This window comes from Vidua chalybeata, chromosome 10 (assembly GCF_026979565.1).
Source record: "Vidua chalybeata isolate OUT-0048 chromosome 10, bVidCha1 merged haplotype, whole genome shotgun sequence".
In the NCBI taxonomy this organism is placed as follows: domain Eukaryota; kingdom Metazoa; phylum Chordata; class Aves; order Passeriformes; family Viduidae; genus Vidua; species Vidua chalybeata.
Genome location: NC_071539.1, coordinates 7,421,159 through 7,437,693, shown reverse-complemented (window position 1 = coordinate 7,437,693; position 16,535 = coordinate 7,421,159). Strand labels below are relative to the sequence as shown.

The window sequence follows — 16,535 nt, the reverse complement described above, 5'->3', positions numbered from 1 at the left end:
ATGCATTAACAGCAAACTGGGAGTTGTGTTCAAATCAAAAAGGTGTGCAGAGTGGACAGACTTGGAAAGCTGGAGGATCCTAACTGTAGGACATGCAATAACACCAATGATACCTGTACCCCCTTCTTCCATCCCATTTTCCTAAAGAGAAGGAAAACCAGAACTTACAAACTCACTCTATAATATTCCTATAATTTATGCCAATACTACACCTAGGCTTTTCAGTGTCCTTGCCTTTCATAGTGTGAGGGAAGCAAACATTGGTTTAGAGGTGCAAAAGGGAGGACAAAAGTGCCTTGTGCCCTACTGTAGCTGTAAATGTTTAAAATGCATGTACCTGCCTCAGATGGAAACTGGGGGATTCCCAGAAGGGATGTCACAGTCATGACCTGAAGGAACACGTCAGGATGCAATAGAAGCCAAGTCTAGGTAAATCCTAAATTTTTGTGGCTTTTTTTGTTTCACAAACAGGTCCCTGATAAAAGCCACTGAAACTAGAGGGGCTGCACGTCAGCGCCCTGTGCCAGCTCAGTGTCACTCCAACAGGAACTGCAATTTTCCAGACCACTTGTTATGCACAATTTCAGTGTCATAGTCATTAGAAAGACTCCCTGTTAATCTCAAGCTCTCTCATGCTCCTCACTGGGCCCTCAATAAGAAGCATAACCCAGAACAATACAGGTAAGAAATGGTAAGTATCAAACTTTGAAAGTTCTTGCAAGAAAACATACTCACATCTAGATTCCGTATTCCTTAGCTCAGCTTCAGGGAGCTTTGTGACTGATTTACTCACAATGACAAACCTCACCCCTCCACCACTTTCCAGCAAGCTTACCTGTTTTATAACTCAGCCAGGGAGTCAAATAATGCCCCGTGTAAGTCAGATTCTCCTGTGTCAGTCAGTTCTCGTGTGAGTACCGTGAACATGGATATGCTACCTGCCAATCACACATGCTTCACACCTGCTGTCAAAGTACACTGAAAGCTTGCTTTGTTTGATTAGAAAATCCACAACAACTCTTACCAAGTGAGAGAATCTCACTTTATAATTAGTGTCATCCACACTATGCTCTAATAGTTATGATTACCAGCTTAATGACAGAGTGATGCTACATATACCAAGGTCATTTAGCCACAGGTAAGAGAGTGTGGCATTGTACTGTGGTACAGATGCTGGGCACACAAAAACATAGTAGAATTTGAAAAGGGACAAATTAAAAGAAAAAGAAAAGAGATATGGAAATTATAAATGGCAGACTGGCATAGCCAAAGTAGGGGGAAAAAACAGGAACAAATTTTGCAGGGGAAAAAAAATACCTAAGATATTCTATCTAAATAAAATTTTTACTGTAAGTATCTTAACATATTTAAAAAAAATGTGTTAAAATGCCTTAGAAATTCTCTGTCTTCAAGTAGAAGTTCTGCAAGCCTTTAACAGCTTGGTAATCCAGTCACTGCACATACAGGAACAAGCAGTGTAAGCTTTGGCCAGTTGTGCATGTGACAACACAGAACTAGGATTTTGACTTAAACAAATGTTTAAGAGCCTTAAAGGCATTTGACAGCTACACCACAAACCTTCTGAGAGCACAGCTATCTGTTTCACCTTCTGTTCACTTCATAGAAGACAGCTAAGAGAAAGTACAGCCAGATTTCTGCAGAAAGAGTCTGTTAAACAGTAAAGTTTCTTTATGTACCATGTACCAGCTGCTTTGGATCATCTTATAAAATATATCTTCCAATACCAATCTTCTGTCATGAGGCATTTTAACCCCAGATTGGAAACCTGAAGAAAGCAGTATGGTAAAACACTTGCCAGAAGAAACTACAAAAGCTTCAGGGTTTCTCTGGCTAATAGAAAGGGAACAGTTTAGGAACACAGGCAAAATAAAAGGCTGTATACTCCAACTGAGAGTGTATTTCTCAAACACTGAATAATTCTGCCTCCCTCCTGATTTCAAATACAGACATTCTTCAGGGTGGATAAGAACTGCAGTGCACCTGTTTCACTTGAGCCCATTAGAACTCAGTAATTTTTTCCCTGGGAATGGCCTTCCCTACCCCACCACAAGGCTGAGCAATAGAAGATGCAGAGGAATAAGGTGCTGTAAAATGAACTCACCAGGCAAATCAAACAGAACTTTGATTTCACTCCCCATGATGTCCAAGCTGGGACACATCTAGTTCTCCTGTAGCTCTGAGAGGGAGGCACAACTGAGGGAAGAAACAAAGCTTGAGCTGTCTAAGTGTAAAAATATATACAGCATGCTTTAAAGGAATGATGGCATTTCATCTTGATATGCTGTATTGTTTCACCTAACAATAAAAATAAAATTATTCCACCCCTAGGCTCAGTCTTGTCCAGATGCTGGTATATTACATGTACCAATAATGCAAATTCCTCCATCCCACCTCCACTCTTGCCAGCCCTTCCCACTAATTTTCTTTTCTCCTTAATAAAATGAAATCTCTTAAGCAAGAACAGGCTTGCTTAAGATCCCGAGATCTCCCTTTCTGGATTTTCTTCAAAGGGCTTTTACAGGAGAAGAATAAGGTACATTATCAACCCCATTCCCAGCCTAGTTTGCACATTTCATTATGTTTGCTGTTTCCCTCTAAAAATGAGAAATTTTGTTACAGAAAGAACACCTAAGTATAAATTTGCAAAAGCCCCTTTACCAGTAGAGCTACCAGTTCCTCTAAACAGGGACTGGGGAGAGAGAGGAAGGAAATAAAATAAAATTCCCTTTCAGATAGTTTTCTCCTGAAGCTCACCAAGATTTGGATCTAGCAGGTTCTTTCAAGATGGAAAAACTGAACCTCATGCAAAAACTTTATTTGTTCAGATGATATGAAAAATTAAATCCTAGCCATACCCTAGTAAAGTCATTACCCTTTTTTTTCATTCTGGTGGGTTTGGGTTTTTTGAACGGCCTTTTTTGTTAGAAAAGGGACAAAGAAGAAACCATCTTAAAACCAAATGCTCTTCTATATACTTCTGTACACCTTTACTTTTACTGAAGGGACTTTTTTTCCCCCAGTAAATCATCTAGTTGTTTTCTACTTGCTGGCTCCCCTTTCCATATTTGAACATGTCTTACAGGCTGTCAGGGGCCTAGTGCTCTGCCACCAATGGACTGAGTTCATTTTTCAAATATAAAAGTTTCCTTTTACTTCCACCTCAGGAAACACTTGTACAACACTACAAGTACCTTAAACAAAACCTGTCTTTTCATCCCTTTTAAAGCAGGTTATTTCCCTGTAGTGTTAGTAGAATGACAGGGAAGGAAAGAGGCAGGAGGCAGCTGCAAACATTACCTCAGGAGATATAAAATCAGGCACTTGAAGTTTTAGTGGGAAAAACAATTCAAGTGCGAAGTAAAATTAGGACACATTCAAAGTGAACTCATTACTCATAGAAAAATAAACACCAAGGAAGGAAAGTTCTGCCTTACAGTGCAAGAGCCAGCAAAATTACAAGTTTCTTAGCCAATGGTCAGCTGTGACACTAAACTTCTGTGTGAGGACTTGTGAATCCTGGACCTTAAGCAGCCAAAAGGCAGCTGGCTTTGGCCAGTGGGTCCTCTGGGAGCCCCCGAGGTCAGTGACAAGTTCTACAAGCACAGGGGACGGCAGAAAAGCTTTCACTAAGGGTCAGTCAGACAGCAGGACTCCGAGCCTCGAGCTCCGGCTCATTTGCAGCAGGACCTCAGGGCTAAAGGCTGGCGTGGTCTCCCTGCTGAGTTACGCAGTTTCCAAAACCTCACCTTCAAACCAGAGCCACGGACAGACAGACGGACACTCGACTGCCGTGCTGCTATGTTATTAACAACACCCAAACACGAGTGCCACGCCTGCAATTGCCTTGCTCAGCAAGCCCAGCGCCGTGCCGGCCGTGCGGAGCCGTGCCGCTCCGTGCGGAGCCGTGCCGCCCGTGCGGAGCCGTGCCGCTCCGTGCGGAGCCGTGCCGGCCGTGCGGAGCCGTGCCGGCCGTGCGGAGCCGTGCCGCTCGGTGCGGAGCCGTGCCGGCCGTGCGGAGCCGTGCCGCTCCGTGCGGAGCCGTGTCGCCGGTGCGGAGCCGTGCCGCTCGGGGCGGAGCCGTGCCGCTCCGTGCGGAGCCGTGCCGCCCGTGCGGAGCCGTGCCGGCCGGGCGGAGCCGTGCCGCCCGTGCGGAGCCGTGCCGCTCGGGGCGGAGCCGTGCCGCTCCGTGCGGAGCCGTGCCGCCCGTGCGGAGCCGTGCCGCTCGGGGCGGAGCCGTGCCGCTCGGGGCGGAGCCGTGCCGCTCGGTGCGGAGCCGTGCCGCTCGGGGCGGAGCCGTGCCGCTCCGTGCGGAGCCGTGCCGCTCGGGGCGGAGCCGTGCCGCTCGGGGCGGAGCCGTGCCGCTCGGGGCGGAGCCGTGCCGCTCCGTGCGGAGCCGTGCCGGCCGGGCCGGCCAGCGCTGCCCGAGCCGCGGGGAGGCTCCGTGAGCGCGGGAGGCCGCGGAGGGAGCTCAGCGCAGGGAAAGGGGCGGTGAGACACGGGGAGCACATCACCGGCATTAAAGACGGGGAAATGGGAGAATCACAGAACTGTCAAGGCTGGAAGGCACCTCTAGATATGATCCAGTCCCACCCCCTAACAAGACAGGATCACCGGAGCAGGTGATGCGGGAACGCGTCCAGGTGAGAGGGAGAGCCGTGACCTCCCAGGGCAGCCTGTGCCAGCGCTCTGCCGCCCGCAGTGCGCATCAGCTTTTCCTCACGCCGAGGTGAAACTCCTTGTGTTTTAGTTTATGGCCATTGCTCCCCGCCCTGTTGCTGGGAAACACCAAAAAGAGTCCGGCACCGTCCTCCTGGAGACATTTATGTGCATTGATGAGATGCCCTGTCAGAGGTCTCTTCCCCAGACTAACCAGGCCCAGTCCTGCAATCTCTCCTCACAAGAGATGCTCCAGACCCCAAACCACCTTTGTGCCTCCCGGGACCCTCTCCAGCAGCTCCTTGTCTTTCTTGTACCGAGGAGCCCAGAACTGGACATATTCACCTCAGGAGGGACTGAAAAACTACTTTTATTTAAAGAAAAAGCGAAAAAGAGAATCTGGCGTGCGAGAAGCCTCTGGATCAGGGTCGAAACGGCTTGATTACATTAACAGTAAGGTCTGTACGAGCACTTTTACAACGCCGTGACTCCGGGCTCGGGGCAGCCCCTGTGCCCGCTCCGTCCCCATCCTCTGTGCCCGCCCCTCGGGCCCTCAGGCCCCGCCCGTTCCCGGCGCCGTTCCCGCCCCTCGCTTTACGGCAGCGGCCGCGGTTTGCGGCGGGCCGGGTCGGTGCGGGCCGGGCCGCGCTCGGTGCGGACATGGTGAGTGCGGGGCTGCTCGAGCCCGGCCCGGCGGCTCCCGAGGGCCCGCGGGCTCGGCTGGGCCTTTGCCGCGGAGCGAGGGCCGCGCAGAGGCCGCTGGCTCCGCTCTCGGCCCCGCAGCCCCCGCGGTGAAGGCGGCGCCGCCGGGCCGGGATCCCTGGTCCCCCACAGCTCGGGGGTCCCCGCCGCGCTGCCCTCGCCGTGTCCCCGCGGGCCCCGAGAGCGCCGTGCCCGCAGCCGAGCGTGTCGCGCCCGCCGTGCCGCGTCAGGCTGGTGGCGGCGTGCCCGACCCGCTGTGTGCGCTGCCGGCGGGGCTGCTGCCCTTGTCCTCCGCTGAACAAACCCTGTCTGTGTTCGTTCCATGCAGGCCAGCACGATGGTGGCGGTCGGCCTGGCCATAGCGGCAGCCGGATTCGCAGGTGTGTGGGGCCGGGCGGACACCGAGCACAGCTGTACCCGCACCCCCCGGGGCACTTAGCCGTGCTTCAGGGCTGATTCAGGGGAGTTTAATGCCTGGTACAGGACGCTCTTCTGGGACAGCCGCTATTAATGGCTGTAATGAAACGAAAGATCGAAGTTCTTACTGTTTCATTTCCCAAAAAAGTTTATTCCGCACTCTAATCCACAAGTTACCAGTTGCACTGAATTGGTAAATGTTTGCTCAAGGAACTATATTTAACCTCAGTCAACGCTGGTCTCTTTAAGGTCGCTATGCAGTAAAGGCTTTGAAGCAAATGGAGCCACAGGTAAAACAAGCCCTTCAAAACCTACCAAAACCTGTGAGTTTTTAATGATTATCTTTTTATTTAAAACTTTACGTGGTGAAATAACTACAGACTGTTGTCTCTGTATAGCATTGTTGTATTTTGTCAGTAACAACAATTAATTGCAGCAATTCAGGTGGTGATGGGCTAATAGAGAACTTATTTGGGGAAGTTTAAGAAATTATATAAATAATGATGCTCTACTTCAACTGAATTTCGTATTAGAAGTGAGAAGTTTTGCCATTTTTACAGACTAAAAGCTCAGCAGCTACTAAAGCAATAATGAGTTGTTTTAAGTGATACTTAGAAATGAGTCTGTTTTAAACTAATACGTTTTCTTTTTCAGGCCTTCAGTGGTGGTTATTACAGAGGTGGATTTGAACCCAAAATGACTAAACGAGAAGCAGCTTTAATACTAGGAGTGAGGTAAAGGAAATTGATCAGAAATGAAAGGTGAACAGCAGGCAGTGGTGTCTCCTCCCAGCTGGCCTTGTTTGGAAAGGTTGTCACCCAGTGCCCAGCATCTCCTGGGAGTGTCACTGCCAAGTCAGGAAATAGGAAGTGGCTGTTCAGGACTTTCTGTGCTTCTTGGGGGTTCTTTGCTGCACTTTAGCTTGGTTGGATTCTGTGTGGACTTCCAGACATCTGCACATTCCAAAGCCACACGTGGTCCAAATGAGCCATTTCAGGGAGCCTTGGGGTTCACTTGGTGTGAGGAACACGATTCTGATGTTAGCTTGTGGTTCCTGTCAGCGCTGAGGAGTTTCGGGTGGATGCAGTTTGAAGGTGCTGCAAACCCACTTCTTGGGTCTGGAATAAATTCATCACTTCTGGAAGTGTAGTCACCACTTGTAGATCTGACTATGGTGGCAATCCCTGCCAATGCACTTAAGGTCAAATACAGAAAGCTATCAAATAAGAACTTTCAGTTGTGAATTTTTTTGGGGTTCTGGGGGTTGTTCTTTTTTTACCTTAATAAATCAAGCAAATTTTTTTGTCTTACAGCCTTTAGGAAGTTTTCCCCCCAAAAAGGTACAATGTAATTCTGTTTCTTTTTAATGGTGTGGGTGACCCCCATCCCATTAGACTGCTGAAGCATACCATGTTTTGGAAAATCCCTAGAAAGCCTCTCCAGGATTTAGACACTACATATCAGTGGTAGGAAAAGAGAAACATATGTGTTAGCTAGAGAATTTGTGGATAAGACAGAGTGCTCACTTGTTCTCAGACACCTTTTGATGGTCTGGGAAATTTCGTGAGGATCCCTTAAGTCAGTTTTTCTCTCTCTTTCAAAGCCCTACAGCCAACAGAAATAAAATTAGAGAAGCTCATAGACGGATCATGCTTCTGAATCATCCAGATAAAGGTAAGGAAACTAAGTCCTGTTCATGAGTTAATACATGTTTTTAACAAAGATTAATAGAATTGTGTAGGGAGGAAGGCAGTGATACATAACCACCTCAACTACTAAAAGACCCACAGAAAACTGAGTGAAAACAAATCTTAGGGTGCCTTAATCCACGTGGATCTAGAGCTTATTTTTGAGCGTGGACGTTTTAAAAGCAAGCAGACTGAGCAGGTCCGTTTGTTAGCTGCTCTATCTTCTGTGAATACCAGGGTAGAATATTGTTTGTTAAAATGAGACTTAAAATTGCCTTAATTTTAGATGAAAACCCAGAGTACCCTTGTGTGTTTTATATCCCACTTGAAAGTTTGAGTCCATGGGAATGCCTCAGGAGTTCCTCATAAATGGCAAATACTGAGCTATCCACAGCTGCTGGAGACATTAAATGATGAAATATTCCTGTTAGTGGTACTCTGAAGGCTCAGAATCTAGTTATGCTCTAAATTAGTAACTCAGGGCACCTATACCTATTCTAAATTCTGTCAGTGAGTCAGAATCATGTGTTGGTGTTTGACATTTAACTTCTTAATCATTGCTTAAAAGGTAAAATGGCTTCCTTTAAAGTGACTGTTGAATTCCTTACTTCTGTGGACCAAAATCCAAAATAGTCCATGGGCATATGCCTTTCATAGGTAATATCAAATTAAAGTTACCTTCAAAATTAACCTTACTGAACATATGCATGAGCTAAAAATAGTGTTTTGTACATGACCTAAACACATTAAATTAATCTTCAAGTAAAACATTATAGTGCAATTAATGGTATATATGCTACCAACACAGTCATTGTACCTCATGGCTTTACAGTGTTAGTGTATTTCATGTGGATTCTGTCTGTCTCCCTGAGTAATTTTTTGCCTTGTTTGAAAACTAAACCTTGGTACAGCAGCACTTTATGCTGGGCAGGGTTATCTGCAGACCTGTTAGTTCTGTGCCTCTGTATTCACCAAGACTGTGTGAAGTCAGTGGTGACCAATTCACTTATGGCTGATAAAACTGGAGGGAAAAAACACTCCAGGAAAATACAAGCAGCCTGACAGGAACAAGTGGTGTGACACCAAGCTCCTGCAGTGACTGAGTGAACTCAGGTGCCTTCAGTCATGTCCAGTTTGTTTTTCAACTGGCAGAACCTCAGACCACACTCTTTCTTCCCGAGTCCTGTGGCATTATTATCAACATAGGAGACAAATGTTGGGTTTTTTTCATCTGAGATTCTCGTTTTTCTAGGTGGATCTCCATATGTAGCAGCCAAAATCAATGAAGCTAAGGATCTACTAGAAGACCAAGCTAAAAAATGAATAAGAAAATGACTCATCCAGAGGGTTTGTCCCTGCAAATGATTATTTTTGATAAATGGCTTAAGAAAAGTTCTAATATCAGTCTTTGACTTAATATAAATGAAGCTGGAAATACAAATCCAGGGAGGTACTTCCCTCCCCACTTGGCCACTGTTTTTTGGGACTATGTGAGGGAGTGAAGCTTAAAGATTTTTTTTCATAGCTGTTCTTTATTAAACAGCAAGACCTGCCACTCAGAAATATTTTCAGTGCTTGAGAGCAGGAACTTGGTGTGGCCAGTGTGTGTTACCAGGCACAGGTAGACTCACATGCTGTTACCTAATTTCTGTTGAACTGGCCCTGTTTAAAGTTCACACTGCTGCTCTTCCATCTGCTAAAATTAGCACACTGAACCTGTTTGGGAAGGGGGTGGAAAAACCAAGAGGATTTATTGGACAGGAGGAACTGGGGGAGATGTGTGGTTGTCTCTGCCTGGAGAAATAAAGTACAAGAAACAATGTACTCCCTTGTCCTTGCCTTGTGAAAAACAAGGTTGGTTAAGTGTTACTGATGGATCTGGAACACCCCAGATGTTTTTAGTAACTTTTAGTTTGGACAGGTTTTAATAGCATTTAATAAATTCTGTATTTGTAAGAGAAGTCCTGTAGTTTTATACATTATTGTACACTACAAAGCCAGAACTCACACAGTGAGGTTTGCATTTATTGTGATTAGGAAACAGGAACTCTTTACATCAGTTGATGATATCTGAGCTGCATTTATGCTCTGTGGAGCTTCTCACACCCAGCAGCTCGTGACAATCTCAGCTGGGGCCAGGGAGCTCTGTCATACCCCAAGAATCTTCCCAGTGTTTCTGCCACTACAGCAAAACACTGCACAGCACCTCTGGGAGTTAATGCCCACCTGGGCATAAACACAATGGGGCTAAAAGCTTCCACTGCCAGAACCTGGACTTGGGAGTGCTGCCTATTGTGCCACAGCATTGCTGTGGATGGGTTCTGGGCTGTTCAGGAAGGATTGCAACAATAATGTTGAGTTGGGTGCCTTTAGGAGAAAAGATCAAATAGGTAACATTACAACCTCCCCAGAAAGGCAGTAACTTTGCTCTGCTACAGAATTTATAAGCAGGGTGAAGGACAGCTGGAACACCACCATGCACATTTCTGGAGTCAGCACATACCAAGCCATATGCAAAATGTTTCTGTATGTAAGTATTTCCCAGACAAACACTACTGACTTATTACATAACTTTAAAAAAAAAAAAATCCACTTGTGTCCCATCAGCTGAGATACTTGGGCACACTTCAGTTACAACTTTTAACTGGGTGTGTTGTCCCGGAGGGAACGCTGTTGCTGAGTCCACCACTGAATTGCTGTGACAAATGCACACACAGGACTGCTTGGGACAGATGGCTGTAGCTCTGTCAGGTAGAGCAGCTGGTTTAGAACTCTTGGTTTTGTCATTCTGACAAAATCAGGCAAGACAATTTTTTCATTAAGTACAACTTCAATGCTGCCCGTTGGCTCTGACTTCTTACACCTCCTTGCCACCCAGATGCTTTTCCACACCTGTTTTGTGCTTCCTTGCTCATGTACCTGAAAGATGAGGGGGTGCCATGCTTTAACTGACCAAAATCTACATCTGCATTAATGCCTATATATGTTAGTCAGGTTATGCAATTCTCCAAGGTAAGGAGTCTAGTTTTAGACTTGTTAACTGGTGTTTGACACCATTGCCTTAACAAAAGGAAGATCAGCATGTTAGAAACTCTTTGAAAAAGAGTTCTAGGTTCAAGCTGCCTCACAAGTAGGTTTCCATTGTTAGTTTACAGCTTGAAAACCTTAAAGTCAATAGTAATTTAAATTTCTGATAGAAACAGTCAACAGATGGAAGATCAAAGTTTATTTTCTTTTACTACCAGCATACAAAAAAACATATTGCACATCAAACAACCAAAAACAAAAATAAAAATACTCTACTAAGGACTAACATATGTAGTTTATACAGAATAAACTTTCTGGAAATTGATCTTTTCAGTAGTTCAGGTTATGTCTTAATGGACATGACTAATTCAGCTTAGTGTTAACTAAAGCTATGTTTGATTTTTAAATACTGTACAGTTTAATAAATAAACCAAACAAAGCCTCAATGTAGAACAGTCACTGCCAATGTCACCCAGTATCCCTGCAGATTATGAGAATTTAACAAATGCATTCCAGTGGTCTGCAGATTTTTCCTCTACATACAGCATTTAAAAAACATGTATTAAAACAGACCAGTTTCCAGACTAAACTAATGGAGAAATTACATTTCAGTGCAAAATATTTTAGACTGCATTTCTTTCTAGTATTCCTCAGGTGAAGAAGTGGTTGCATATTATTAAAAATGTAACAAAAGCAGCTAATGCTTTCATAAAGAGTATTATGTTAGGGATCCCCCTCACATCTTTGCCGTATTTTGAAAACAAAATAACATTTCCTATAGCCAGCAATTTTGTTTATTTAAATGTTACATATACTATCTCAAGGCACATCTGATGATATATTTATAACACAGTAGGTGTCAAAGTATGTTTAACATATGATTTCTCCAGGATCCCTCCCCTTTCTGTATTCCAAAATGGAGGAACTGAAAGTGCGGTGTCAAGACTGGCGATCCATATTCTATCTTTGGCAAGCTTATACAAGCACTATTTTAAATGTAATGTAAAAGAACTGTAAACTAGGAACTTCAGTTTATGAAACACCATTCAGCACTGCTTCTTCCTGATTATTTCCATCCTCCTGAACAGTGACTTTCTTTTCATCAGGGCTGTGCTGTAGTTTAGAAGGCTCATCCCCAGAGGTGGTGGCAGGACCATTCACTGCCTTTTCAGAAGGGCTGTTTTCGTCAATCGCATCTTTTGCCTTGCAAAAACAAGCAGAGGGGAGTATTAAAAACTCCGTAACAATACAGTGTAATCTCAGTTTCCCTCTGGCTCACGCAGCAAGAGGGAACACCTCTTGTCTGCTTGTGCCTGTATCCTGTCACTTAAAGCATCTGATCACTTACCTTGTGGTTTATGGGATACTTCTGTATCAGCCACTTTGAGGAAGACATGCCAATGTAACCCCAGGTCTGCACACCCCCAGCACACTCAGAATGCTTATTTATTTCTATTTATCTAAGCCCATGAAGGAGTTTACTGAAAAACTGAGCTTTACACCCCTTTTGAAGTCTATAGCAAGATGACATTTTGCTAATGAATCTTTCTTACATAACTTGTGGCAATACATTGGCACTTCAGAAGTAAAGAAATTCTGCTTTATTCAGTTCTGATTATTTTTCAGGATAATGTAATGCCACTCTGATCCTTTAAGGAAAAAAGATCAAAACCATACAATCTTTGTAAAATTAATTCCTTCTAAAATAGTTTATACAAGTCACTAAAAATGCCACATAGTATCCTCTATCCCTGAAGTGTTTTAAGGATTAGTTCTCAAGACTTACCATGGGCAATTTGCACATTTTATTACATGGTGCAACATTACTAAGTGTATTTTAAAATGTGTACAGACTTAATTTAGACCCTAAAATCTGCAACAAAAGTCAACAAATTATTGTCAGTTCTGTTTACTCTGGGCCCTTTTGCTTTTAATAACCTGTTCTTGAAATCAAATGCACTTGTAAGTCAAATAAGGGTGAGTTAACTGAAGCCTTCATGCCTTTACTGTTCTGCTGCAAGGGAGGAGAAAAAAAAAGCACATTAAAAAATCTTACCGTTTCTTTCTTGGTTTTGGCTACTGTCTCCTTTGGAGGGTTTCTCTGTCTACTTTGAGATTCAGCTCGTGATATATAATCAGCTACTGTTACTGTTCAAGGAAAAAAATCACAGTGATGCTCACATCAGCAGTCAATTCAGCATGAACCTTCATGTCTTTTCTGCACAAGTTATGCTCTAACTGGGAGACATCTCACAAAAGGCCTTCACACTTACAGGTTATCAACCACACAGCAAGGATCAATTTGTTTCTGTTGTTAAAAACAATTTTCACTAAAATCGGTGGTAACAATGATCTGAAGGTAGACTCTTAATAAAACCAATTTTGGTCCAATTGCAGAATTTATTGGAGAAGGGCTTTCTGTACTATGTTTGAAGAGATTTGGCTGCAGCTCTTTGAACTACAGACTATGTGTGTGTGTCACTGGGGTTTTATTAGCTGAGCAGTGAAGAATTTCACACTAATGAAATGAAGACACTTCAACAGTGCCCAGAACTGGGGCGGGTCAGAGCCTGGAATCACTTAGGATGATGTGGCATCAAATCTTTGGTACATCACGAAGCGACTGAGGAGAGAACTTGCCCTCCTCGAGGTACTGAGAGTGCCACCAGCACTGTGCCATCAGCTCTGTCCCATGGCTCGGGTGTGGCTGCTGTGGGATGTGTGCACACAGGCGGTGCTGCCAGGGCCAGCCCAGCCCAGGGGCAGCACAGCCGTGTCTGTGCCACTACAGCTGCACTCCCTGGGGACAGCCAGGGCTTCTCTCATCTCTCCTTACCACCTCAGCACATGTTCTGTAGCCCGGTTTTGTCTGACCCTGCCCTCCTGTAACCACACCAAGACTCAGTTCTATCCTTCGAATACAGAGTGCTGCAACTTTAAATATACACTTGTATCACTGATGAGCACAGCACATTAGGGTTGGCAAGCATTACCTACAGAACTGTAGAGTCATTTGTATTTAGCGTTATCAGGTGAGCTATTTTTCTGGATTTAGGAATGACTGTGCATGAAATCCAAATCAGACTGGGAACTACAACAGATTAATTTTCTGTTACAGTAAATGGACTTCTCACAACTGAGTCCTTCCCAAACTGTGAAGGCCAAAGGAGTTTCTACACTAAAGAAAAAGTACTTTTTCTTTAAAATGAGGTTTTGAACCCAACTCCTCTAATATTAGTAAATAGGAAGCATGTTTCATGCACACAGTGCATTCTTAATATTCCTCTATGAATAAGGCACTGTAAATCAAATGATAGAGCTAAATGACTGAAATGCAGTAGTTGGCATTGGAGGGGGGGAGGGGAAGAAGGGAAGAGTTCCTTCTGTCTTAATTTCACTCACACTTACTAGGTATTGACAAAGACTTTAATTATTACAGCATTTTAACAAAGATGTCAGAGAAATCTTGTTTGGGAAATTTTGTTATGTTCTTAGAATATTTAAGATTTAAAAGAACTTCCATGGTTTTCTAGAAATGACTAATATTCCTTTACATTGCTGGCTGAGATAAGTTTCTTAGAAGTAAAAGCTGAAATCCTTTACACTTTTTCTGCCCCTTTACAAATCACTGCTATGAAAACTGGAATGTTGAGAAGAAATGTGTGGGTTTGAGGTTTTTTAGGAGGGTGAGGTGTTTGATTCTTTTCCTTCCCCCAAGTTTTAGCGCAATAGAACAATGAAGACAAATATGGGTGAAATTTTGAACCTGTCAATCTAGAAGACCTTCTGTTACTACCCTGCGCCGTGTATGTACAAGCATTTTCTAAACAGGGCATTGTATTGATAATTAGCCAGTTCACCTTTAACATTTCAAGTGTTAGTACACACAAAAGAAATGCAACAAGCCACAACAACAAAAAATTGGAAACATGCAATTTCACTTAAATTCCTCCTCCTTCCCACCCTCAACTTGCAGATGACTTAAACTATTCCCAACAGCCAAGGACTGAGAGCAGCAGTGTGATGCAGGTGTGGGGCTGGCAAACCCCACGTGAGTTCCCTCACTGAGCTCTGCCAGGACCCACATCCTGCCCTTCCAACACTGCTGCTCAGCCAGTGCTGAAAAGGTTGTGTCCCAGTCAGTGCAAGCGCACAGATGCAGTGAGTGCAGACCATGAACCTTCATGTTTGTCGTGATCCTGGACCACAGAACTCAACAGCCCTTTGGCCATTGACTTCAGTGAGAACTGGATCAGAAGCGTAACTTGTATGTCCAAGCAAAAAGTTAGACATCAATTAGTTTCATTAGACAGATTTTAGAAGTTTTCCTAGTAGAAGAAATGTCTTTCATCTTTATCTAGTAGTCTTATTAGTTATTGAGTAACCTTTTGATATTATGCAGCTCTATGTAAAACAGCAGACACAACATTCTCTCATGCTTTTGACCTGAGATTACCCACAGCTCCACTCGAATTACCTGGCTGTCTATCTTCTGCCTGACCCCTGAAGCGACGCCTGCGGCTACGATTGCGTCGCTGGGGTTTTTTGTCACTATCATCTGCAATTGCAAAGTTTATAATGAACTATTTCTGATCATAAAATAAAGAAATTCTTCAGCAGTTTCAGCATGGGGCAATTAAAATGGCTTCTGTTAAAGACAGAGACTAAGTAAGACAGAAAAGCTAAAAGAAAATTTTATACTGAAAGCATACACAGTAACACAAAAGCTAGATTTTACTTTTTGTTCTTGGTTCATTAAAACATTTAGGCACGTGCTTAATGACCTCAGATTTCATTTATTAAGTAACCATATGTCAAATTTAGCAACATAACCCAGATTTTTTTTTTCTACATAAAGCAACAGATTGTATTCTCATCCCAGTGAGTATCAAGAGAATTTACTGAAGGAAAGTTCTTAAGTAGAAGCTGGGTAGAGACAAATTAACAGCTACTTAAAGAGCTTTCCCACACCAAGACTGAGGTTACCAAGGACGAAACAGAACATTGATCTGACAGTACTGTTTCTATCAAAGCAGCAGTACCAATGGGAAACAACAAGTCAAGTCTTTGGTGTCTCCATCAGACAGTTTTTACAAAAAAGGCACATGAAAAGGCTAGTGGAGCTCAGTAAACAGAAGATTCCATGGCACTGCCACGGAGGGAGTGTTTCTTTAATCAGACAGCAACCTTGAACAGAACAATAATTTGCCACTTACAAAAACAAACAAGGGCTTCACTACACTTACAGGGACAACACATTTATTTCTTAGCTTGCTCTGGGACTACCATCCAACCATTTACATACCTAAACCATTCTCATTAACAGAAGCTGTATCAGACTCTGTCATCCCATCCATAAGAACAGCATCTTCATCAGTCCTTCGCCGGCGTGACCTCCTGCGGCGGTTGCTGCTGTGGTGGGACTCGCTGGCATCCGTGTCCACGGTCTGGTCTGACTCTGTGTTATCCAGCAAGCTGTACGGGTTGCTGTCCGGGTCTTTAAGCACTAAACAAACAGAAAGTGTCCACCTAAGGTACTCCAGAGCTGTGTAACCATTTCCAGGCTGACTTACAGCTCTGTCTGAAAGTTTCCAACTACAAAGCAACCTTAAGGCAAGGTGTAACACATAGAGCTGGAGTTTTTGATCTCAAACTGGATCCTCTGACTCTAACCCAACAGTAACAATTCTGGGGCACCACAACAGCCCGATCTGTACTTGCACTATTTAACCACAAAGATTTCTAAGGTGACATTTAGAGACCTTTTACTCAAAACTGTTAAGTATATAAAACACACCTTACACTTTGTGGTTGTGTGGTACTTCTGACACTTTGAGTGTTATATTAGCACAGATTCTGAAAAAACCTAACTTCCAATCAATGATTTCTTCTTTCATTCTGTATCTAAACATAAGCTTACCTCAAAAGGCAGCCATAGGCAACATGCCAAAGATTTACCAACTTGGCTAATAATGTTATTATGTGTGAGCAGTAAAGGAAGGAATTTAAGATCACTATGAACAG

The 16,535-nt window shown here is 43.9% G+C and overlaps 2 protein-coding genes across 7 annotated transcripts in view; one reads left to right on the top strand and one right to left on the bottom strand.

The window, feature by feature from the left end:
- The first annotated feature begins 4,481 nt into the window (after positions 1-4,481).
- On the top strand, positions 4,482-9,445 carry DNAJC19 (DnaJ heat shock protein family (Hsp40) member C19). 3 transcript variants are annotated; one of them, XM_053951702.1, is made up of 6 exons: positions 4,482-5,135; positions 5,708-5,759; positions 6,046-6,086; positions 6,451-6,530; positions 7,400-7,470; positions 8,737-9,445. In XM_053951702.1, the coding sequence occupies exons 1-6, from the start codon at positions 4,854-4,856 to the stop codon at positions 8,805-8,807; spliced, it is 597 nt and encodes a 198-aa protein (XP_053807677.1). In that variant the 5' UTR covers positions 4,482-4,853; the 3' UTR covers positions 8,808-9,445. The 3 variants fall into 3 exon arrangements, with proteins under 3 accessions (XP_053807677.1, XP_053807676.1, XP_053807678.1); XM_053951701.1 differs by having other exon boundaries at positions 4,490-5,135; positions 6,046-6,119; XM_053951703.1 differs by lacking the exon at positions 4,482-5,135 and adding an exon at positions 5,147-5,340 and having other exon boundaries at positions 6,046-6,119.
- A 1,250-nt stretch (positions 9,446-10,695) lies between these two features.
- FXR1 (FMR1 autosomal homolog 1) overlaps positions 10,696-16,535 on the bottom strand; it is a 34,091-nt gene continuing 28,251 nt past the window's right edge. For 3 of the 4 annotated variants that reach the window (XM_053951694.1, XM_053951693.1, XM_053951696.1), the window contains 4 exons: positions 15,817-16,017; positions 14,989-15,069; positions 12,568-12,659; positions 10,696-11,714 (listed from right to left, as the gene is read on the bottom strand). In XM_053951694.1, the coding sequence (XP_053807669.1) occupies positions 11,544-11,714; positions 12,568-12,659; positions 14,989-15,069; positions 15,817-16,017 (545 nt within the window). In that variant the 3' untranslated portion in view covers positions 10,696-11,543. The remainder of the gene's footprint in view (positions 11,715-12,567; positions 12,660-14,988; positions 15,070-15,816; positions 16,018-16,535) is intronic. The other variant, XM_053951695.1, reaches the window with a different exon arrangement.